Source organism: Ptychodera flava, chromosome 1, assembly GCF_041260155.1.
Source record: "Ptychodera flava strain L36383 chromosome 1, AS_Pfla_20210202, whole genome shotgun sequence".
Classification (NCBI taxonomy): Eukaryota; Metazoa; Hemichordata; class Enteropneusta; family Ptychoderidae; genus Ptychodera; species Ptychodera flava.
The window spans coordinates 52,512,318-52,538,829 of record NC_091928.1 but is presented as its reverse complement, the minus strand read 5'-3'; the positions used below and the strand labels follow the sequence as shown (position 1 = coordinate 52,538,829).

Sequence of the window (26,512 nt, the reverse complement as noted above, 5' to 3'; positions counted from 1 at the left end):
GTTACTCCTTGGCCACATTTCACTACATTTCGTGTTTTACTTTCTTAAATACAACTTCACCATCCATGGTTGTAAATGTATTGAGTAAGATATCATAATAAAGCACAGAAAAGAGTATTTATTATACTCGGTAAAGTTAGAAGCGCCTTAATTATACTAACAGCCTTGCTCATCGTAATGGTCACCGCAGTCGTTGTAATCGTCGCGTCTGTCGCTAGGTTCGATACATTCTCCGTTTCGACAACTGAACTTTGGGTAGCAGTCATCAAAGCGAAACCCTGAAACAAGTAAAAATTTCTTCTAGTAAGAAAACACTTTCCGTTGCATCAATAACACCATATTATGTGCTGCGCACCTTGTAGACTTTTTGTAAGAAAAAGTTACACTATCTATTACAGGGGTGAAGATTGCACCTGACGTAGAGTGGCTAAGTGTTTCGTAAGCATAACGTTTTGCACCCATTAGGATCAAGACAAGACTGGCCCCTGTCGACTGGCTTTTCTCGTCCTAGCATGAACCGCAAGTCTTTGTGCCATCAGCCTCACTGCTCGGGGTTCTTTGACTTTGTTCAGTGCAACTTTATATCCTTCTTTTGCCTAAAATATCTCAGAATCAAAAGGCAATCGATTAAAACAGAAGCAACAGTACAAACCGAAAGGAATGTCAGTGTTGAACACCAAGTCTAAAACAAAGCAAGCGTAAAATCGCTCTCGTAACAGTTATAAGCTTAATTCAAACGTGGTCGTTTCACGTAGAAAACGACTGCCAAACGACAAGGGAACGTGTGACATCATCAGAACATGGTAAGAGCGCGCAGATAGTGATGACGTAGACGCTCATGATCCGTTCACATATGCAATCTTAACCTCTCAATTATCAGCATGCTTGTGGTCTTATGTGCATAAGAAATGCGTCATTAATTGCAACCATGGTGACTATTTGTATATTCTCGAATATGTGTCATGAAATTTAAAAGCTACGTGACGTAACTCTTCAGAGTGTTATGTTTTGAAATCTTGCACCAATTTATTTCGAGTTTCCCTAATACTCGCTCACTTACACTGAGTAGATTGATGACATTTGACAACCCCGTTTCCCCCCTTTGCGGAAATTTGGAGTACTCCCTTAAATACATATGAATTCCCCTCAAACACCATTATGTGACGTAACAGACAGAAGGCGGGTAGTACTCGCTGACACAAGACTTTTCATCTCTACCATCTTCACAATGTATTTGCCTGTCATATAGGCCGATCCGTGGAATGCAAAGACCAGCTTGGCACTCAAAACCTGGATAACACGGACCTGGAATAAAGTTACGCATTAACCTGTCATCGTTGTGTCAATCCGTATGTGCCGATATGATTCTGATATTCTCTATGTACATATACCTTGGTGTGTAAATATCCTAGGGCTACACCACAAATTGAAGTAATTTGCGCTCTGACAGACAGCACCCACGATATTTGTAATACAGAATTGAACTTTAAAAACAGTAAAGACACGAAAAATCAAGGAAATGCTGATTACAAGAGGTATGAAAACGTATACAATTCTGTAGTGATTAGAAACTAATGAAGCGGTATCAATGTCTTAAGGAATCAATTGATTAATTGATCTACATTTCAAAAAATATGTAATTGTATCTGTTGGGTTATAAACAGTACCTGGACAGCTACATTCAGAGACCACTTAATTAATTTGGAAAGTCGACATTTTTTACCCTTCTCGAACAATTTGCACAATAAATATTCGTACTTACAGCCTATTTCATCACTATCATCTCCACAGTCATTATAGCCTTCACATTGCCACTCTACGGGGACGCATCTATGATTGTCACACATAAAGTCAGGGTCACAGGTCGCTGAAAATGTAGAGCAACATAAAATACGTTTTTATACTTACTTAGCGACAGGGTCGTGTTTTCGAATCAGTACAAAATGCATCTTAGTGGACGTACAATGTTACACATACAATTGTCAAATTACCCCTGAGGAATCAAATCACGGTGTACATTTATCCGTCTACAATAGACATACTGAGTAGTACTTCTATGTTATTCGTACTAGCAACTTCCAAGGAGACAAAATTTAAATTATGACGTTTATAGTATAAGTAAATCCCCTTATCGACTATTAATAATACTAACTTTCTTCTTGACAAACGAAAAATCTCTGCTCGCTACAGTCATGATCCTCCCAGTCTGCCATGTCACCTCTGAAATAAGACATACTTTGAGACTAAAGTTAATGAACAAAAGCAAAGATGCGATTCGAACTGTATTACTGCTTTGCGATATGATGATCTTCATTTCAAAACTTTGACCGAAGTCCTTCTCTCATGTAAGTATGTAGTTATGAATGTATTCATTCGATCCTGCCCAAAAGTATGTATGTATGTATGTATGTATGTATGTATGTATGTATGTATGTATGTATGTATGTATGTATGTATGTATGTATGTATGTATGTATGTATGTATGTATGTATGTATGTATGTATGCGTTTACCCTCCGCTCATATCGCGAACAGGACGTATGTATGTATTCTTGCCCATGCATGTAAGGATGTGCATGTATGGGTGTCTGTGTATGGCTTAATGAATTAATGAATCAGTGAATCGGTGAATCACTAATTAATGATTGAATTAATTAATCATTCAGGCCTATTGTTGAAGGTATTTATCACCAGGACTTACCCAAAAGTTACGCAATCTTCATTACCGCCATCATTGACAGGTTCACCTAGCTTCCAGTTTGTAAACATTGGAGAAGTGCCATCGCTGTGAAGAAATATTCCTCCGGTTATGTTATCATTGGTATAGGTCCATTTTGAACTGTGATCTGAAAATAAGCAATAGGTACAAAGATTAGGAGTGACGTCACACTGTAACGTCAGACTTACCATCATGTCTTGCGCAACATCTCTCTCTCTCTCTCTCTCTCTCTCTCTCTCTCTCTCTCTCTCTCTCTCTCTCTCTGCTGGGCGTAACTTACCCAAACACCAACAGAGACATTAGACTTAATTACCGTAGACTAAAGTCTTTCCTTCAAAGTAATGACAGGTCACTATTTGGTCTTGGTCTTCAAATCTTAGAAGAGTCATTCCCTTATTTTCACAGTGTTGACGAGCATCATGCCAACTTTTTGCCTCTTCAACAATTTGGTACTTCACAGTGTCTGAAAGAGTTGATAGCACTGTCTGCATTGTTTGCAGATTTATTAAATCGACATAATGCATCCGTCATGAGAAATGGAATTGCATACTTGTCTAATCACTACTGTGAAAATCACAAGCTGCAACTACAAGTATAATACTAACATCATCCATAATTGTGTACTTGTGGTAGACAAAGGAAGAAAAAATTAATTCTCTCGACATTCATTCTTGTGCCCTTTTCTGCATTACACGCCCTTTCTACCGCTTAAGTAAATATACATTAATTGCAATCATGACTCTTGTACTAAGAGGGAAAGTGGTCAGAGGGATGGAGATCACAGTCGACTGAGAAAGGGATATGTTGCAACTAACACTTTTGTAGTTGTGAGATGACCTTGGTGGTTAAAATGTTCCAATGAGCTTATTACTGACAAATGCCATACAGCATTTTTAAAGAGGCACTCCCACTTTGTAACATTTTTAAAACACATTTTTTTAATGCCAACGGTCGATATTTGACTTGGCGACTGCGCGCGGATCGCGAGATATCGATAAAAACATGTCATTTCCCGAGCGTATTTTTCACATCCCGAAGTTTTACGATCGTTCTAATTTTGACTCGAAATCCCCTGAAGGTTTGTTGTTGTGCTGATTGACGATATTCTAGGGAGTCTACAATAAGTTCGATCGACGCAATTAATTTAATTCCCACTGCAAAGACTTTTTTTACATGTCAAATATTAGCCGCCTCCGATGACTACATTTTGTCGTCTGCCACACAGGACGCCGCGCGCGTGGTATGCGCACGTGGCATGCGTCTATGCATATCAAGCGGCGGCCGCAATGTATCAACCGCACGTAACTATGCTAGTCACCTTTGCCAATTCTGGTGGAATCAGAAAAAATTGTTTTTTGTTTATACGCCAAGCCAAGTTCTCCCACAGGCCATGACCGATCACCATCGCCAGTGGTACTGTGGCGTCCAGCAGCGTCAGCGTAGACTTGTACTCATAGCTTAGTTGACAATGGCCCCAGTGCCGAACATTCGATGTTCGGAAGCTGAATTTAGGTGGGCCACCGGAATTCAAACTTTTACTTTTTTGAAGACATGTTTTTTATCGATATCTCGCGATCCGCGCGCAGTCGCCTCGTCAAATATCGACCGTTGGCATTAAAAAAATGTTCTTTAAAAATGATACCGAGTGGGAGTGCCACTTTAAGTAATTCTAGCGTTAGATCAATGTCGTAATCAAAGGCGAAGAATGTCAACTGTAATCTTATAATACCTCATCAAGATTATAAATCCTTTACAAGGAGTTTAAAAGATCCCCATGCAATAAACATACGAAAAATTAAATCAGGGTAGTTTGTTTAACCATATTTCTGGTATTTCCTCATGTCCTTCTTCCAGATCTGTAGAGGATAGGCAATTCGATTACACTTTGAACTACAAACAATACAAAAATTTCTATCGATTTGTATAAGAAGGGGGCTGGACAGTCACTTCATACGTCATACTCAAGACCAAGCCAAAACGACTATTCGGACTAAGAGATAGTGTGTCTACAGCCAAGAGGTTTGGTTACCTGTTACAACATAATTAGTATAATTGACCATTCACTGCCACGTTCTGCTGTACATGTAAATGACATCGCGCACTTAAGCTTAAAGAATACGATTCCAAGTCACGTCGCTTAAAACGACGTTTCCAAAGTACAGTCATTCCAAACCGCACATATTCCAAAAGAACTGAATCCATATATGATTATGGTGGATTCTGTGTTGGATTCTATTAGAATACTTTGGAATCCAGGGGGAATCCATTGTTTATTCGAGTGCTGGATTCTCGGTGCTGGATGTTGATGCATTCCCCGTGGATTCTACTGTATATTGTAATGAATTCTGCTACAGCTCTCTGGATACGGAACATTTTACATGCCGATACTTTCTATTCATAGCCTTCACCACAATTACTACCATCGTCCTCGTTACCGTCAGCAGTCTAAACACTGTTACTAGGAGTACTACAAAAGTGCACTCTCATCCAATATAAGCCGGTGTTCCAATAAGATAAAAGTAGTAATCGTTAATTGTATGAACACTTAACGTCAATTTTCGCCATTTTCTTGCAACAATACATGTGAGAAAAACGTTCACGATATTAAAACAAGGTTAAAGAATGATTATAAACTTCAACTCAATAAGTGTAAAACCAAAGTGTTTGTAATATAATCTCAGTTCAACTGATCACCTCGTCCTATTGACCAAATAATCATAGGATCTTCTTTTGTTTAAATTGTCAATTCTTCGCAGAATATCGGCGTGACATTCGATGTTAACTGCACTTTACATACATACATTTATATGATATGTAGATCAATTTACAATTTACAAACATATCCGTCCAATAAGCTATGTTCGCTAGGACCTACAACCGAGGAAATCTGTCAAGTGTTGGTTCATGCCCTGATCACAACAAAACTAGTTCACTGTAATTTGACACTCCTGTGTGGTATAATACCAGTTTTCATTCTCCCATTTCGACGTGCCCAGCATTCTGCAGCACGAATTGTGCCTCGCACCCATATGTCAGACAATATCACTCCCATTCCCAAGGAATTACACTGGTTTCCGTACACAACCTAATCCAGTATAAGATCCTCCTCATCACCTATAAAGCTCTAACAAACAATACTCCTGCTTACATATCATATCTGATGCATTTCAAAGATTCATCTAGGGTTCTTCGGTGTAACGAGAAAGTTTCGCTTCAAGTACCATGGAGTGACCTTGAAACGTAAATTTTGCAATCGTGCTTCCTCACACGCTACTGCTCTCACTACCTGGAAAAAGTCCCATTCGAAGTGCGCCAGTCACCCACTCTTGAAACTTTTAGGAAAACATCAAAATTTTCCCATAAAAATCCATTTGATTGATTTGATTGTTATTTTTGCTTCCTTTGAAAGACATCAGTTATTATTCAGATTGAAATATACCAAGTCATGGGACATCAGAACTTGATATGAATATCAATTGAGGATATGCTTTGACATTGTGTCCAACACATAATCTATATAAGATGCCAAAGGACCCGACTCATGCAACAACGTTGGCAACTGACCATCGATCATTTCGATATGAGAAGTCGTAAATGACATTCCACTTGATGTAAAATTAATCAAAAACGGATGTCGAGCATAGATTATCATTTTCCTTTAAAGAGGTGCCGTCGGGGCGTTAAGAAGCGAACTTTATTTGCAAGGACGAGTGTGACGATAATGGTCACACTTTTCATTGCCACTAAAGATTACCTTTTAGGTGCCGACTTTATGCGTAAGATACTCGAACAAATAGCCAAGTACTGGGTCCCTATTTATTAGAGAAAAACGTGTCTTTAAAGACAGAGTAAAAATTAAATCTCTGCTTGTTGACTTCCAAGTCCACATTCTGAAATCCCCTTCCTTATATGTTTTGATTTGTAAAGTCTTTCTGATACAACGCTAGTTGTGTTGCATCATTGCCACGGTATCTATGCATGGTGTCAAACTCCGTACCTTTGGTGATGCAACGATCTTGAAAGGGTGAGTTGCATGATAAGTTTCTCGTTGTTTACTTTCATAAATCATATCAAAGTAAAACTATTTCTAACAGTTAAACTGTAGAATAAGCAATTGTTATATCTAAATTGACAAATAAACGTGGTCCATGACCACAAATTTGCTTAGAATTTACGTGAACCAAAGTAAGCCTTATCTTATTAGCTTTAGACATATTGCGTCTAGTACTAAACTTGGTCCATGTCGTCATTTTAGCTAGTCGCCATACACATACATGTTGCTCTTTGTATGCATGATCATCTTTGACATTGATAACCAGCTTCTTCTCCGAGTTTCATGAACGCAACCCTACCACATCGCCGCCATAAAAATATCATAATGACCATCATCGCATTCACACAAAGTTTTACTCTCAGGCTTGATCGAGTCTAGTGACTATGTTCACGAATAGCACTTTTCATTACTAGACTCTCTTGCCAATATGTTTACACAGGTTGTATTCTTGTAATTTAGCCAGTTAGTATGCAGGAGGGAGAAGTACCAATCTTTACGAACAAACACGTTGTTGCTTGAAACCATGAAACCTGTAATTGTTTTCCACCACACACTCTATTTCTTGACGACATTATTACAAATTCGCGGTGCAAACACAGATGCACATCAATGTAACATGAATTGCCTACAGTCTGGATATTCAGAGGATAAAGGGTTAAACACAACATAACGGTCAAGCCCGTTAGAAAGAATTAGCCCGTTTTATAGAGGCAGTAATACCTCCTTGCGTCACTGGAAGAGGTTAACAAGAGATTAGCTGTGTTTATTTGACATATTAGTAACCAGGAGACGGTCCAAATATCGCTTCAATGAATGTTGACAGTTCACTTTGATATTGCACAAAGACGGTCCGGGCTTCAAGGATTGTGGAACTGCAAGTCTTTTTCTGCGAGACCCATCTGAAACTTTTTCCTGACAGATCATTGCCTGTCTTGACAAAAACGTTTGCCATCTTTTGAAGTGATGGCCAACAATAAAGTAGAACCGGTAAAAGTGGACGTTGCTAACGAGGCAAGTAGACTTCGTATTTATCTTGGCACAAAAAACATTTTATGCAAGTAATCACTGACGGAGCTCATTTTGAAGAACTCCAACTTGGCAATGCGTTCCTCCTGTAAATGCCGACCTATCATTCCCGTATTGTATCTCTGTTATGTTCCTTGCAATCGCTATTAATCTTAATAGCAACAACTCTTTCCTTTTTTGAATGTTGCAATTTCTATGTCCAGTCATCATTTTCCCAAACTTGTTGATTTCGAGAATATATCTTTCGTTTTTGTTTTTATCCGTTTTTCACCTAAAAACATGTAAATTAATCAGAATCACACACTCGACGGCCTTCTTTAACAAATAATCGGACATGCCTCAGTACGTGAAATGCTAAGCTATAGACTTCATGATCAAAACTTGCCCTTGGCCCTCTCCATTATGTCCAGTATGTTAAATTTAATCGTTGGGCCGTCTCGGACCTATTTGGTCATGGCCAAATTTGCCTGTTTTAACCGAGTTATGGATAAATGTGATTAGCATTGCCACAGGTGTTTTTGGTATCTCATGTTTTTGAAAAAAACCGATTATGGTATCTTTAAAAGATTATCTCTAAGTCTGTAAATTTTTAATTACACAGGCTAGCGGTAGTTGGACTAATATTTATCGAGGTGACCATGATATAAGACTTTACACACGACACCAATGCGTATGAACGCTGTCGCATTGTCTACCAGTAAATATATATGTCTCTGAGAAAAAAGACGCCTTGCATTTATACAGCTCCGTCGTTGTTAAGTTTCGCAGTTGCACTTTGTCTAAAATCAGCAACAGCTCCGCACTAGTTTTGCATAAATATAAATTGTTTTTCTTTCTCAGTACCGAAAATACAGGCATTTGATTTCCTACAGTAGTTATCATAGCTAATTGAATGAATAAAGGAATCTCTTTTGCGATGTTCAGGAATTCCGGGCGCCATTCCGTTTGTAGATGACTGTATATTGTTCCTTTGTGACACAGATTGCTGCATTTTACACGGCTATGTTAGCTGTGTCTGATGGTTAGTCACAGGGCTGTGTTAGCTGTGTCTGATGGTTAGTCACAGGGCTGTGTTAGCTGTGTCTGATGGTTAGTCACAGGGCTGTGTTAGTTTTGTCTGATGGTTAGTCACAGGGCTGTGTTAGCTGTGTCTGATGGTTAGTCACAGGGCTGTGTTAGCTGTGTCTGATGGTAAGTCACAGGGCTGTGTTAGCTGTGTCTAATAGTTAGTCACAGGGCTGTGTTAGCTGTGTCCGATGGTTAGTCACAGGGCTGTGTTAGCTGTGTCTGATGGTTAGTCACAGGGCTGTGTTAGTTTTGCCTGATGGTTAGTCACAGGGCTGTGTTAGCTAATCACAAATAAACAGTAATGGTTTGATTACCTGCCCGTGAATACGAATAATAATCAAAATAACCCGCAGCATTGTAAACATCGTCACTTTTACAGGTAAAATGTCATAATCAATTAAAAAATCAATTGGAGCACCAATTGGCTAAGTTAACACACTTTTGGGCAAAATTTTTTTACATAGCGCGTCACAGTGTAGTGTGTCGCGTATTGCACTACTCACTGACATACAGTGCAGACGTCACTGTTCATCGAATACAAATTCTTGTGGCCCGTAGTCTTTCGCATGTGAAGTTTTCGTGATGTTTTACGGTTTCCTCTGGTTTGTGAACAAACTCCGCGCTGACCATTAACGTTTATTTACGGACGCGGACAACAGGAAGGCCAAAAATAACGGGCTTGCCAAGGCTAGCCCTTTAAAAGTTGGCTTTCGTCTCGCCCTTGGCCATAAATAGACGTTAATAGTCAGGGCGTCGCTCTTTATTTCTATATTGTTTGAGAAGTAGCTATTATCTCAAACAATGTCACAAGACACTACCAATTTCGAAAGCTGTGACCTACCTTAGCAAGTATTTATCACTATTGTAAACAGTAAAGGTGAATCCCGACACGAACAAAGCAGACCCCCATCAATGAATGTGCCCAGACCTCCAGCATCGACAGACACTGTAAATTTTCTCGCAATGGTTAATTTTGTATCGTAAAACGAGAACTTTGGTGGAGACGAGATAAGTCTACCTTAGTGTGGTTATCAAAGGCTTCAGGCGCTACAAGGGAACGTATGACAGCTAAATACACCTACACTCGCGATGAAGGTTAATCAAGTGTCTCCAATCAATTATTTTAAAAGAATAAATGTGTGCATAATCGCAATCATACCAATCCATAATCCAATAACACTAGGTCAAAATTTGTGAGACAAAAGTTGTAAACATAGACACAAAACAGCACAGAACAGACAGTAAATAGACGGTACACAAACAAAGTCAAATTCATGAAAGAAAGATATATGGACCTCTGGCCAAAAGACCAAGAAGTGATGTCAGGTGTTTCGAAAATAGTAAGCGCATCCTGCCCCACATGTGGCACCCGCCATATATCAATCTGTAAGTCAGATAGATGCCATCAGTGATCATTTGTCGAAGAGAGATATCGTATTTATCAACCAGCTTGCGATACCTGCCAAAAAAGGGAACATGTTGTTCCATACCGATATTGTGATAGCAAGGGAAAAACACAATTATTGAATTGTCATGGATAGCTGCTGGGGTGTTTAACATTTATTGATATAATTGTTTGGCATCGGTCACATGTGTGGTTTGAGTTTAATCTCGGTCGAAGTCAAAAAGCATTACTTTAAAGATCTTGATAACCACTTTCAGATGTCTTTGTGATGCTGCCCCCAAATATCTCACAGAAATAATAACTTTATATACCCCAAGGCAGAGCATTTCAAGTTGTGTTCGGTCAGGGTTTGAACCAAAAAATATGGTGACAGAATTTTTGGGTGTTTTACTCTCCCAAATTGTGGAACGCTCTTCCGCTGAATATCTAACTTAAATAGTTTTAAGCGTTTTCTAAATACCTACCTGTTTAGTCTTGCATTTTTAAATTAGATTTTTAGGTTGTGTTTGATTTTAAAATTTTAATATCTGAATTCTAATTTTGTAAACTTTTCAAAATTGCTTTTCTACATTTACTTTTTTATAAATGTATTTTAACCGTCTCTGATCACTTTTTATGTGGATTTAAACGCTATAAAAATAAAAAATAAATATTATTATTATTATTATTATTATTATTAAAAACCTCTCTTGAATCTTTATTATGTATACTTAATGCTAATGCGCACAATGGATTAATCATGAAGCCCAAGGAGGGGATTCTGTTTGGATCTCGTTTATATACGTACAACTTTGCCCTGGGATCCAAGCAGGTAAATGCAGTCCATCAGGAACTTTACATGTAAATGTGTGTGTGTTCTTTCATGCCTCTTTTCCATCGTGATTTGTAATTCGTAGCCCTGGTTATAATTAGACTGAAAAATCCGTCGCTCGAGGGCGTTCTCTACGCCCCTTCCCCCCCCCCCCCCCAAAAGACGGGACAGAGTTCAGAACGCCCTCGAGCGACGGATTTTTCAGTCTAGGTTTTACTATGCGTCACATTCGCGGTGGGGAGGCAACAGAAGGCATCAAAAATCCCTCACCGGTCTAGGGCAATTGAGAAACTGGTATAAAAGATTTTAAGAGGTTGGCTCGAAGGCGGTTTGGGTTAAGCCAACGCGGCTTCTTTATACACTCCCGTTGGTCTTGGAGTACTGGAGGTGACGACCATTGTATTGTAACGCCCCTCCCTGTAGAGATTGTATATCTTGAAGCGTCCCTCACGTGGCCAAGGCATGTGAAGGTCATTGACTCAGATCGTACGAGAAGCAGATAGGAGATAGTGTGATAGTTTAATTAATTATTGGTTAAGATTTCATTGAAAACAATCGAGAATGGGATATTCCATGGTGTGATCTTATATAATCTTAAGAAACAATCAAAGACTGGCTGGAAAATTACCACATGATAACTTTTGTAATTATGTAAGTTTGAATATGTATTTAACTTTGTAGAGAGCTTAGACTAAGACTTGAGATCAGACATTGGGCGATAACGTTACGGTCGCCATCTTGCAATAAAGTACAAGGTTGTGTTAAAATCTACATCTTGGTGTGTCAGCTTCAGGTACTAAAAGCATTACGATCCAGACTGGTGCCTCAACTCGTAAATTTCCCTAACTACGAGCGCAACAATTTGGTGTGAGAACCCGGAGTATACTGAAGCAGGACGAATATATGATTCTTAGATCTGGGAAAATCAACAGGCGACAAGAACCAGACATGGCAGAACAAGCAGAAATACCAGTAGATGTACCACTGAACAAGCAGCAGGATGAGCGATATGACAACCTCCAGCAGCGCATTGGAGAGTTGCTTGAACAGGTGCAGGGTTTGCAAGACCGAGGGCAAGAAGACCGACAAGCTGAAATGGATGCTCTAGGTAGGCACGTTGACAATTTGACTATTAGTGCAAATATCATGCCTCCTAGGTACACTGGGCGAGAGAGCAACTGCCCTAAGAAATGGATGAGGAGTTTGAACTGTACGTGTACTTGAGACAATGACTGCCAAACAATATCTGTGATGTCTTTAGTTTGCTGCTGACTGATGAGGCTGAGCGTTGGTTTAACTCACAGCCAGAGGAAATCTTTGGAAATTGGGAGGCCCTTGGAAACGCTTTTCGTGAGCGTTTTACCCGACAGACACCAAGGTGGCGTAATGATGAAGAAATTCGCAGCATTCGCCAGAGACCGAACGAATCTGTGGAGAGTTATGCAGGTTGCCTGAAAGACAAGTGTGATCGGTACGGTCGAACTGATGCCGAACTTTTAAGTGCTTTCCTCCAGGGACTGCGGCCAAAACTGAAGAAGTTCGTCGCTGGACGGGACCCCGAGGACTTCAGGGCGGCTTTCACATCCGCAAAGACCGGCGAGTTAGTGGTTGATCTGCCCGAGGACAATGGTTCTTCAACATCGGAACTGACGAAGATCGTCATGATGCTGGCCGAACAGAATAAAAGGCTGGTAGAAGAAAAGAAGGCCGCAGTACCGCAGGTTGCAGCAACGAGCGAGATTTCACTAGCACCGGTACAAGTACATACAGTACATTCTAATTTTAGTGATAATTATGACCAGCGACAGAACTCTTACTCGTACCAACAGAACAATAGCCAGCAATTAAGGAACAATGGGAGACAACAGACTTTTTAAAACCGGCAAATCAATCAAAATGTGGTTTGTTATAATTGCGCAGGGGTTGGGCACATTATATCTGCATGTCCGATTGGTAATAATAGTAATAATAATGTTGGGCAAGGTGCTAAAGTTTGTTATAATTGCGGTCAACCTGGCCATATTGCTCGTAACTGTCTGGCAAGGGGGCGTTTATACCATGAAAAAAAAACGAATAAAGCCCGCATGTGTTTGGATAAAGAATCAAGGGGATGATACCTGTGAACGGCCAGATAAGGGGATATTTGATAGTGTTAAGAGCGTGTGTAATTTGAATATTGATGATAGTTGTGTACAAGGTATTAGTGTTATCAATGTTAGTATAATGAATTAGAGTGTTCCAGCAATTGTTGATACTGGTGCTGCCATTACGGTTGCTCCGGTGAGTTTGTTATCTGAAATTCCCAAATTGCGTCATCGAAGAATTCACAAGTCAAATTACAACGCAATCAAATTAGCTGATGATCGCCAAATTCCAATTAAGGGTGTTGTAAATGCACGTGTTAATATTGCTGGTAAGAAAGTTATAATGTCAATTCATTTTGTTGAAAATCTGAAACAAAAGTTAATTATTGGTGTTGATTTTCTTACGAAATATAGAGCTGTAATTGATATTGCCAGTAATAGATTAAAGCTTCGTTCGGCTTTGGTTGTCGAGGCTACCGAGGGCTTCACTGTTCCACCTCGATCAGAATTAAAAAATTACGGTAAGTTTAATGGCCATATGCCCGATGGAATTCTCGGATATACAGAAAACACCAAAACTTTGAGCCATTTGGGAGTCGTGGCAGCACGTGTTTTATCGATGACAAAGACGAACGAAGTTCCGGTAAGATTAGTTAATACGACCGAAAGGGATGTATACATAAGAAAGGGGACAAAACTGGGGGCGTTCCGTTTTATTCCCGGGGGTGCCACTGTTCATTATTTGGATATTGATGTTGGTACGAATGTGAATGAGCAAGTAAATGAAACCGCTCGTCAACGATTTCTGAGTCAGTTTGATTTTAGTGATTCATTTTTGAATGATCAACAGAGCAAGAGTTTGCAAGAAATATTCTGGAAAAATCGACAAGCATTTGTTGGTGATGATAAGAAGTTGGGTTATTGTGTTGTCATAAAGCATAGAATCGAATTAGTCCTGGGGGCTTAACCTGTTAAAATGCCGCCCTATAGAGTTGACCCAGAAAAGTGCAAGGTCATTGAGAAGGAAGTTGATAATTTGCTGGCCCAAGGTATAATTTCCCCAAGCACTTCTCAGTTCTCTTCCGCGGTCGTGCTTGTAAAAAAATCATCATCATCGAACGAGTATCGTTTCTGTTTAGACTATTGCAGAGTAAATTCTCTTACTAAACCGAATGTATTTCCTATCCCAACCTTACAGAGTCTCTTGAAATGATCGGTGATCAAAATCCCCAGTACTTTTCGACTTCAGACATGATGTCAAGTTTTTGGCAAATTGCCATTGACGAACGAGACACACACAAAACAGCCTTTGTCTGTCATGACGGTTTGTATGAATTTAATCGACTTCCCAAAGTATGAGAAATTAAGCTAATTCTTTTCAACGTACTTTGCAGTTTATTTTCAGGAATATGTTATGGCATTATGTGTTGGATGTATATTGATGATTTGATTGTCTTCTCAAGGACGTTTGAAGAACACTTACAACATCTCGACTTGGTTTTGTCTCGTCTCCGTGAGGCTGGATTGAAACTTCGTCCTCTGAATTGTTCTTTTGGTCATATTCTCAACAAAGATGGAATTTCTGTTGATTCGAAAAAGGTGAGTGCTGTTCGAGATTTCCCTGTCCCTAGGAATGTTTCCGAATTACGTGCATTTTAAGGTTGTGTTGGCTTTTATCGTCGTTTTATCAAAGATTTTGCAAATATTGCTGGTCCCATTTACAAATTGTTGAAAAAGGAGGTTAAATTTTATTGGAATGATAAGTGTCAGGAAGCATTTGATACTCTTAAACAAGCCCTTATTACTGCCCCAGTTCTAGGATTTCCACGTTTCGGCGAACCATTCAAATTATACACAGATGCATCGGCCTATAGCGTTGGTTTTGTATTAACACAAGAGCTAGACGGAGTACAGAGACCTATCGTTTATGGTGGGCGTTCCCTCAGCGCAGCGCAACAGCGATACACAACAACAGAAAGAGAGGCTATCGCCGTTATACATGGTCTGGCCCAATGCGACCCTTACTTGCGTTCAACGAAATTTCAAATTATTACTGATCACGCAAATCTCCCGTATTTGTTCAGAATTAAGAAACCTTCAGGTAGAATCGCTCGTTGGATACTTAAAGTGCAGGGTTATGAATTTGAAATTGTTCATAAACCAGGGAAGTCTATTGCGCATGCGGACGGATTGTCTCGTAGGAAATACTCGGAAGTTTGTGACAATAGTTCCGATTTCAGTGGTAGAGATTTCATTGATGATGAGAAATCAGAAGTAGATATCGATTTCGATGCGACAAAATCAAATGAAGGTAATGATACAGGTATGTCTACGAAAGTTCAAAGTAGCGAATCGGTAGTCCCAGTAAATAAAATAGGTATCCCCTCCGATGATGATGTTGTAACGGATGTACGACAATTGTATACGGAGACTGAATCTAAAACAGGCGCGGAATTACACTCTAGTGATGACGTTGATGATGGAAATCTAGAGATTAGTCGCCGTGACTCGAGTATTACTGATCAAATAGTAGAGGAAGATGAGGCGTTGACACGGATCGAGAATTTGCAGAGAAAAGATAGTCAGTTACAATATTGGTTTAATTTTATCGAGAAAGGCGAATTACCGAATGACGATAAATTGGCGCGATACGTAACATGTGATAGCGATAACTATGCAATCATTGACGGTGTGTTATATCATTACTGGAATGCGACAGGTAAGGCTGCAAATAAAGAGAAATGCGTTAGACAGGTTGTGGTTCCCCAATCATTGCAACTTTATATCCTTCAGAGAATGCATGATGATATTACAGCTGATCATCAAGGCGTACGCTGTACTTTTGAGACTATAAGATTGCGTTATTTCTGGAAAACAATGATCAAGGATATTACTGATTACGTAAATTCATGTGAGAAATGTCACTCGTGCAAGCGCGGTCCTCGAGGTAAAGCCCCTTTGCTCCAAATCCCCGTGTCCTCAGTTATGCAACGAGTTGGAGTTGATTTTCTAGGTCCCTTGAAAGAAACAAAACAAGGCAATAAGTACGTTTTGTTGTTTACGGAATATTTGACGAAATTTAGTTGGGCTTTTGCAACCCCTGATAAGAAAGCTGAGACGGTTGCTAAGATTATGTTTGAGCAAATCCTTTGCATGTTCGGTTTCCCCAGTATTTTAATCTCAGATCAAGGACCAGCATTTACGTCACAAATTGTCAAAGAAGTTTGTCGTTATTTTGAAATTACAAAACGTTTCACCAGTCCTTATCACCCTAGCTTAAACGGGGCCGTGGAACGTATGAATCAGAGTCTTCTGAGTATGTTGTCTATGTATGTGTCTGAAAGAGAAGATGATTGGGATCAGTATTTAGCTTCCGTGATGTTTGCGTATCGATCAAGTCCGAATGAGACGACTGGTGTCAGTCCTTTCATGGCAATGTTCGGATATGAAGCGAAACTTCCGGTGGATGTAGAAATCTTACCACAACAGTCAAGATCAAGAAATATAGATTTCCATTTGAAAGACATAGCCCAGAAACGAAACTTAGCGGTTTGGTTAGCCGAAGAAAACATACACAGAGTGCAAAATGTTATGAAGGAGAGACACGACAGAAAATTGGGCAAGATTGTCAAGTTTAAAGTAGGCGATACAGTCTATTTATACTCTCCAGCAGTGGCAGTCGGAAAAAGTCCCAAGTTCGCCCATCCCTATCGAGGCCCATACACAATCAGCGCGCAAGTATCCCCAGTAAACTACCGTTTACAACCAATAGGAAATGTAAAGCCGTACAAAAATGTTGTTCTCGTTAATCGATTGAAACACGCCCATCTGAGACCATGCCGACTGTTAGATTCACAATCGAGTCAGTATAGCACCGACGATAGTGAGACAAACGATGACGTAAACAACATGCCACACCCAGCAACTGTAGATTACCACTTAGAGTCAGATACCGACATTTACTTTAGTGCCAGTGAAACGCGCCTCGAGTCATCTGATAATAATCAACGAAACAAACAACGTCGCCGCGAAATTCGTGAGCGCGCCGAAAAAAAGATTAAGCCAGCTTTCTGTATCACAAACTCATGATGAGTGTGATGATAATGATAAGAATAGGTACTTTGGTATAGAGAAAATTGAAAATGTAGATATCGAAATGGAAAGCGCGAGTATTTGATAAAATGGCATGGATACGACGCGAAACATAACACATGGGAACCGGAGGAGAATCTGAATGACGCAGCTTTGGAAAGTTTGAAGTCAAATCCAGTCCCCACTATATGTAAACCCACTCATAAGGTCCGACAGCAACGCAAATAAGCATGCATGACTTTTTTGTTTTTTGGTGAATTTTCTGGTATTTTGGAAACCACTCTTTTATTAGGATAATCCACTGGACTAGTATGCAAACGAGGCGTCTTTCTTTGTGAAGTTTTGTTTTGTTTTGTTTTGTTTGATGAAGTGTTGAGAAGTTATGTTGTTGTTGAAGAAGTAAGTGAAAGGAGTTGTGGATGTTTTGTTGTTTATCTCCCCTCAGTTGGCTAGGAATGCCAGTGCTAGTGGTCCGTAAGTGATAAAATGGTCTTTAGATTTGACCGAATGGCCTGAGGAATGGAGTTTTGGAGATGAGGCGATGTTGAGGTTTATCGCGTTTATTTTTGGAGTTTTTGAAGTTGTTGATGATGTTTTGTGTTGATGTTTTTGTTGTTTTATGTTTTATGAAGATTTTTGGAGATAGAAAGAGCCCAAAATATTGGCACAGGAGTTGCTATTTGCTACAGTCTAGTGATGCCTAACGGTCGTTACTATGGTTACCCTGAACCTTTGACCGTGATATCAGAATACATCAAGCAAAATTACGTCATCCTTCTCAATGTCCACCCCTTCCAGATAACCCACCCTTTTACACAAATTAAAGAAAATTTTATTGATCTTTGACACGATTTTCGAATGATTTTCGTCGATTTTGTTGTATTTATGTACACTAGTTGAACTTTGAGTTTGTAGTTGGATGTATTTTAGTGATTTTATTAGTATTTCTGTAAGTATTTTAGATGCGTTAATGTTAGTCTGTAATTTTGTAGGTGCACGAATAATGACTTTATGCTAACTTGTAAAATATGTTATTTTTGCGTATTTTAACCACACTGCCTTACGATTAATGTATTTTTTTTTATTTAAAGTAGATTGCAATTGTCCGCTATCGCCATGCTTCGTCACTTATTTTGACCAGCGAGGAAGCAGGTCATAAAAAAGGTGGGAGAGTGTAACGCCCCTCCCTGTAGAGATTGTATATCTTGAAGCGTCCCTCATGTGGCCAAGGCGTGTGAAGGTCATTGACTCAGATCGTACGAGAAGCAGATAGGAGATAGTGTGATAGTTTAATTAATTATTGGTTAAGATTTCATTGAGAACAATCGAGAATGGGATATTCCATGGTGTGATCTTATTTAATCTTAAGAAACAATCAAAGACTGGCGGAAAAATTACCACGTGATAACTTTTGTAATTATGTAAGTTTGAATAAGTATATAACTTTGTAGAGAGCTTAGACTAAGACTTGAGATCAGACATTGGACGGTAACGTTACGGTCGCCATCTTGCAATAAAGTACAAGGTTGTGTTAAATCTACATCTTGGTGTGTAGTTGCTTCAGGTACTAAAAGCATTACGATCCAGACTGGTACCTCAACTCGTAAATTCCCCTAACTACGAGCGCACCAGTATTTCTTGACCAGGATTGAAAAGTGTAAATCACTCCCTAAGTCTCATTAAAATCAGACATAGGATCCATGTGTTCTCTCAATCCCAATCTACAGCTGAAGCCTCGCAAACTGTAAAATTTGTAGTGACATATAAAATATGTGCTGATTGGCTGCCGGAAAGCGCGAGAGTAGAACGCAATCCGGGGTTGGTCTGATCTAGCGAAGCGAAGACACGAGAAGCACAAAATAGCATTCATGGATAACTAATATAATCACTAAAGCTGATTTTAATATCCATCATATTCCCGTTTAGGACAGTTACTGTGGCAACATAGACAAGCTTAGGAACTGGTCAGTTTCTTCGGCCTGGGGGGCGGTGGATTCATGGGGGGTCACCCTGTTTTTGACTTTGGTGGTAGGGGGGTCACCATGTTTTTCAAATGCCCAATTTGGGGGGGTCAGTGTTTTTTAATTTCGACATGGCTCATACTTGCGAAAAATGCATTGTGCCAGCCACAAATTTCATCATTCAGTTGCATTTTCGGCGCGCCCGAAGGGCGCATAACTTTAATAATAATAAGACATTTTTCAGAGCCCCGTCCTAGTGCAAAACTTTAATATATCAGATATATATATGTCTGACATACTTGTATGTTTAAAGATTTTCGGCGCGCCCTTCGGGCGCATTTCTTTAAAATATCAAACAATATTTTCAGAATGCCCCTTCAGCTGCATGACTTTCATATATCAGATATGTATATATATCAGAGATATCTGGATGTTTAATATCTTTTGGCGCGCCCTTCGGGCGCTTTAGATTAATATATCAGAGATATTATGTCAGATATATCTTGATGTCTGTAAATTGAAAGTCTGTTTTGCAAAGTGTACTGATCATTATGAGATCTGCAGTTCATATGAAAAGCCTGACAAGTTCCTGATACTTTTGTGTTTCCTCTATGAGATTCAGTATTAGAAAGCAACATGCACTAATATTTCACAATCACATTTTTCTTACAACAGTTCTGGACATCTGCTTTAAGCATAAAAAGAGTGGAGTACAATCACAGCTCATTCAAAATACTGTATTCAAACTTTAGAATTGACACTTTTAAGTTCCTATCGTACAACTGACATGACAACGATTTCATTAAAACACAGAATGACTGAATGTTTAAATTTTATATATGTATATATATATATATATATATATATATATATATATATATATATATATATATATATATATATATATATTATATATATATATATATATATATATAGAGAGAGAGATAGATAGATAGATAGATAGATAGATAGATATAGATATAGATATATACACTGAATTATCCAGCTTTTGTTTTACCTTTGTCGCGCGGGGGTCAACCTGTTTTCAAAAGCTAGAATACGGGGGTCAGCCTGTTTTCGAAAGTTGGAATAGGGGGGTCAGCCACTTTTTGACGTCGGCAAAAAGTAATCAACCGCCCACCCCCCACCCAACCCCCCACTCCCCAGGCCGAAGAAACTGACCAGTCCCTTATCATTTCGTACGTCTTCTCCTTTTTACCAAAGGGGCAAATTGCATTGCGGAAAACGTTCGTTTGCTTGCAATTGTGTTTCAATTGAAAGGCATATTTATTGATTTTGTTGATTTAATATGATTTCATAGGATATATGGTCGTACAAATCATGCTAAGACAAATAATCGAGCTCAATCTCTTCTATGTTCGGTTTACTTCGCAGGCAGATGCAGATATCCGGAAGAAACGACAACGACGGAGAATCGCCATCGCTCTCATTGTGTCTGGGTTAGCAGTTCTCGCTATCGCTACAATTGCAGGGATTGTTGGTATGTAATGGAAACCGAAAGAAAGAAAGGAAATCACATTTCAACTTCATGGAGTAGATATCCTTTAACACACCAAAACATGAATTCAATTCCCTTTTTGTGTCCTAAATCATATACAAAACCCAACTGACTATGCAGTTTGTATAGGCCTTTTATGATCATGTCAGATTAATCGTTGATTTGCTGACAAATTGAAATGAGCACAAAGTCCTGAGATTGAATAAGCGCAGTGCAGGACACTGTGTAGACTGGAAGATCAGTCGCCCGAGGGCGCTCTCTACGCTCCCCTCTCAGAGAGCGTCCTCGAGTGATGGATCTTTCAGGCTAGCCGTGCGTGTTCAGATGAAAACAGTAGTGTTTCCTTGGAGACTCTCTCATAGCCTTGTGAAGCAACTTCAACCCCTTGAATTATGTTAGTTTGTAAAAATGCTTATAATTTGTAGGTCAAACATTCAGTCTCGCTAAGCAGTCACCTACAGCATCAAAATTATAGCCTATACAAAATTAAATTATCTGTATGAATTTGACTAAATAAACGATTTGCCTATTGGACCCGAACACATACAACTTTTATTGCTTTATACATATTGTTCATTAATGCCAGAACTGAATTAACCAGTAGAATGTCAGCTTATGAGGAGTCTTTGGCAGTGGTTTCACCTTTTTGCAAGTAAAACCACAAAGCACTTTTAATGTCCTTCCAATGTTTTCAAAAAAACGCAACTAAAGTTGTTACTGCAACGTCTGAACAGTGATGTGAAAACAATTTAAACAATATAAATCTGGGAAATTGGAACAATTAAGGAACACGCATAATAAACGTTGACATAAGCAGCTTGATTTCTTGATAAAGAAACACAAATCTGTTGCATGTACTGAAAAACTAATTTAATTTTTGTTTATCCTGATAATATATATGCACGTTTTTGTTTGTTTGTCCGTTTGTTGACAGTTTATTGTTTGCTTTGTGTTGAATTAGTGTCAGTCCCTTACAATTTGGTGGTAATCAGTGTGTAATCAGTATGTTTCTCTCAAGTATACAGATTACCTCGTTGGAAATAACATTGCTCGATTCAAAGGCAGAGCTTTAAAAATAATAACACAAAATACTTCATGAACAAATTAATAATACCGGTTACTTGAGTTTCATTCATCTTGCAATCTTCAAACAGAAAGGGTTTTAGCTCTACACTGTGATTTATATGGTTTATATGTTTAGAGTCAAAATCCTTTCACTTCTGTCTGAGGATTGTAGGATGCAATATCTATCTTTCATATATATCTTTCTTTTCAAAGGCTCCCGAGAACCTTCTGGTCTGCCTGGCTCTTCTCTAGAAGAGGATGATCCAGTTACTGATGCACCACAGTTACCAGTGACCGTCCCAGGTATGAACCTTAGTCTGCGATAGATTACCAGCAATGTATTCAATCTTGCATGTTTAAAAGTATATTTATGCATGTAACGTTGAGTATCATACACAGACTAAGTATCCAATGTGATCCTAAATTAGACATTAAAAGAAAACAACTAATTTGCAGGACACTACCGAAAGCTTAATTTCTTCTTTGTCCCCTTATAACTCACTGAACCTGCTTCAGCGCAAGTTAATCCAATATCAAAAGCAACACAATCCCTCACACATGCGAGGATTGTGACCATAGCAACAAAGCCTCGGACAGAGTATTCTTCGAAAATGCAACATTCTGGTGAATGACATCAATGTAGAAAAAGGAAACTTTGGGTAAATTGGACAGATTATCGTGCTCGTCTCTGCTCACACTGGAGCCCATATGTGCACCAGGGAACGAAGTTGAACGTTGCGTAAAACTCTAACTTAGTACGTGAATACCATGGTTAAAATAGCTTGAATAGTTTTGTTCTTGTCTATCGTTCTACAAATTATGACAGGGTGGCCTATAAAGTTGTTCCAAAGTTTGAACAATTTCCTGTCGTATCACATTATGCCTGTGCAAGTTTAATCGGCCGACGCAATGAAGGGCCCAGTGATTTATTCCTTCGATGAAGTCACAGACGTTCATAAGTCCATAGACTTGGCCCTACATTTATGTGTGAGCTTAATCTTATATACCTGTATATCTGGGCAATGTTTGTTTCTTCAAAAGTCAAAAACCGTTCACTACCTGAACAACACTCCAGGTAAACAGGTAAGCGGACACATTCTTTATAAGTACGATGAGTATATAATTTGTATGTCCTATGTAATCAATTTACTTTCACTCATTCATTCATTCATTCATTCATTCGTTCGTTCGTTCGTTCGTTCGTTCGTTCGTTCATTCATTCATTCATTCATTCATTCGTTCGTTCGTTCATTCATTCATTCATTCATTCATTCATTCATTCATTCATTCGTTCATTCATTCATTCATTCATTCATTCACAGCTACCTTTGAAGACGTTGGCATTCAAATACTTGGAATATTCAATGTAATAATGGGTACTGAACAACTGTTATCGTTCGATGTTGAACTTCACCTTGGCTATGAAACAGGAAGGCTTCCAAATGTGGCGCGTGATGAGTTGTATAATGCTCGCATATATTTTTCTGTCGATGCAACAGGGGAATCTCACTCTCCTAAAGTAGTCGCTGATTATATCACCACTTCCGTGACCGATAATCCTCACGTGACAATCCTCGGATTAATGGCTCCCTATAATCTCCAGGGCATAGGCTGTGCAATGTTTCCGTACATTTGTGTCGACGTACTGCTACTTGTGGGTCCCCCCGTCATGACAGATTGCGTCAACGTAACAACCTGCATACGTAAGTTTCATTTGAAATACTGAATATTTACCATATTTTTAATTTGACAAGAAATCTACTCAGTTTCCGTACTGATCAGTTACAGTTCAAACATCAGGCTCATTTTTGTCACAGCGAATTTGTGACAAGTATGCATAATGGTCATTTCCTATAATGATAAAAACGTGATTCGTGGTTTGGTAAAAGAAACGCAGTCACCACCATGAACCTTAACCTTGAAATGACTGGCAAATAAAGCTTTCGCTGTATGATACACATCGTACCCGAATCAAGGGTCCACTTATACAGTACAGACTAACAGTTCAAAATACTCACGAATTTTCTCAGAAAATGCACATTCCAGCCATTGCAGAATGAAATGTCTTCTGACGTTCGACAAAGTAATACCAGATGTCAACTGAATGTGCTCACATGTTTTGCAACAGGTTCATTAATACTAGTACGCTTCACAGAATGTTGGATATCCAGTAAACAGACTTGAAAATTTTAGCATTTACTCAACGGAACAACTTTACCTGCTAATGTGACGCCTGAATGGAAGGAATGACGTTTTATATGCAAATGACTTGTACAGATTTTGAGTTTGACAAAATTACAAACTTAGTTATCAAGCATTGACATTGACTGCTTATGATTCGACATGTATTGATATTTATCAGACACTACTAGACGCATGAAATAATACAGTATGACATGAATTACTGCATACTTTTTGCCTGTCATAAATTTGTGTAAAAACAATTGTACCTTTGACCTGTCTCATTTTAAAGTGAAAAACAACGAGCAAGGAGCTTTTACGCAACATTTGCAGACCTCAGGATAATCACTAACCAAAACACAAGAACAAAGACAGACATTGTATATGACAGCAGTTAAATTGAGCACACCACGCGGACAGTGTAAGACAGACTACTGATAAGACTAGACGTGTACACGGTCTACTTCAAGAGTAACTATCTCTGACGAGGATTTATTATATTATGTTTTTAAATATTCCTGTCAATAAACCAAATTCATACCAATATAATCGACACCCGTGAGGCGTGTAATAAAAACAATTAGATATCTGTTATATCATTATATGTAGCAGGTTTCATAAACTTTCGCACAGTACTCTCAGAGTTAAATCACTAATTACAAAACTTTATTTAATATGTAAATGAACTAATTATTAACTTGGCACGCCCAATGCTTCTCAGTACAATTAAATATTTATCAGATCAATATCTGTAGCAAGTTTCATCAAATATAATGCTGGAATTTTGGAGTTATATACCTAATTACAAAGTTCAGTAAACATGCAAATGAACCATTAATTAACTTGACACTACTAAGTGCTTTACATCACAGTTAGATATCCGTGGGATCAATATCTGCAGAAGAAATCATCAAATTTGGTGCAGTTATATCGCAATTATATGACTAATTATAAAACTTCATAAAATATGCAAATGAGCTATTTATTAACTTGACACTGTCCAATGCTTCTAAGTATAATTAGATGTATATCAGATAAATATTTGTTGCAAGTATCATCAAGTTTGGTGCAGTAATTTGAGAGTTATGTCACTAATAACGAAAATTCATTAAATATGCAAATGAGCAGATAATTGACAGGAAAATCACGGTATCATCATAATGTTCTGAGATTGTCATCTGTGAAAAGTTTCATGAAATTTTGTGCAGTATTTCTTGATATATGTCTACGCTGTCGTTACGATCTCAGTACGGAAATCATTGTACGGAAAAAATGATATTGCACAACTTCATTAACATGCCAGCCACACCACCTAAAATCTTATCAGTTCTTGCAAGTAACATATGGTACCTGTGTACCAAATCTGACTTGAATCTGTTCAGGCGTTTTTGAGTTATCGTCTAAAGAGACACACACACACAGACACTCACGGACAGACAGAAAGACATCGCTATGACAATAGCTCACGCGTGAACACGTGAGCTAAAAATAGATAATACCAGTGAAGAACATTAAACAGCATTAAAGAGTCCGGGTTATGTCCATATAGAGGATAGTAGGGAAGAGCCAATGGCGTACCGTATATGTAATGAAATTAAGGCAAGAACCAATCACGTACTGTATATGTAACAAGGGTCAAAGGTTACGTTGGTTCACTTCGTTCAGATCGCGATGTGACCTGACAGATCCACCGATCGAGTGAGACTGTTGGCTACCCGAAGTATCTTAGCTCCAGTCGATTGGCGACGTTCTACCGTGTTAAAAATTGTTAGATTTCTTCAGGAATAGTTTTCTGAGTTTCTTTACCCTTGACCATATTCGACAAAGAGTTATTGGACGTTTTTCGTTCTCTTTTCCAGCTTTGGTTAACTTCTCGGCGATTGATCCGGCGCGCGTTTTTCTGAGCGAAGGGTCAATCGTACCGGGAAACGCATGGTGATCGAAAAAATCGTGCTCCATCGTGCTCCGATGACCGACTAAAACAGTTGACCCATCTTTGTAAAGCTTGAAAAATTCTGCATACTGCAGATGGCAAGGTTAAATTGAAATTTGACCAAAAATAGGCGATATTTGGCGACAAATAACTTACTGTAGATTTACAAGGGTCAAATGCTGATTTCTAGGAGCCGTACCCGGCCAGGAAATTCATCCAAATAAGTAATTTTCAATGTACTAACCACTTGTGTCGGTCACCATCTCGGCCGCAATGAACATTGTGCGTAACGTCTACATCTAAAAACTACCCTGTGCTAAAAATAAAGGGCGAAATCAAGCCGAAAAGTTCCAAACTCGATGCAATGTACGAGCCAAGGTTTGCATGGTTACGTATTCATGACGTTGGCGGCGGCAGGTTCGCTGATTGGTCAATCGTACTATCCTCTCTATGGACATAACCCGCATTAAAGGACGAAATTACAAGAAGTACCTCTAATTTACTCACTTATTAATGCTAATGAGGTCTCGAAATATTTGGAGGAAGTTGAATCACGTAATCAAAGCAAAAATGCAGTCTTCATGTTCGGTTTTG

General features: G+C 38.9%; 1 protein-coding gene across 2 annotated transcripts in view; it reads left to right on the top strand.

The window, feature by feature from the left end:
- Positions 1 to 7,617: 7,617 nt before the first annotated feature.
- LOC139142747 (uncharacterized) overlaps positions 7,618 to 26,512 on the top strand; it is a 29,552-nt gene continuing 10,657 nt past the window's right edge. Inside the window, exons 1-4 of one of the 2 annotated variants that reach the window (XM_070712894.1) lie at positions 7,618 to 7,788; positions 20,620 to 20,721; positions 22,018 to 22,107; positions 23,304 to 23,507. In XM_070712894.1, the coding sequence (XP_070568995.1) occupies positions 7,737 to 7,788; positions 20,620 to 20,721; positions 22,018 to 22,107; positions 23,304 to 23,507 (448 nt within the window). In that variant the 5' untranslated portion in view covers positions 7,618 to 7,736. The remainder of the gene's footprint in view (positions 7,789 to 20,619; positions 20,722 to 22,017; positions 22,108 to 23,303; positions 23,508 to 26,512) is intronic. The other variant, XM_070712978.1, reaches the window with a different exon arrangement.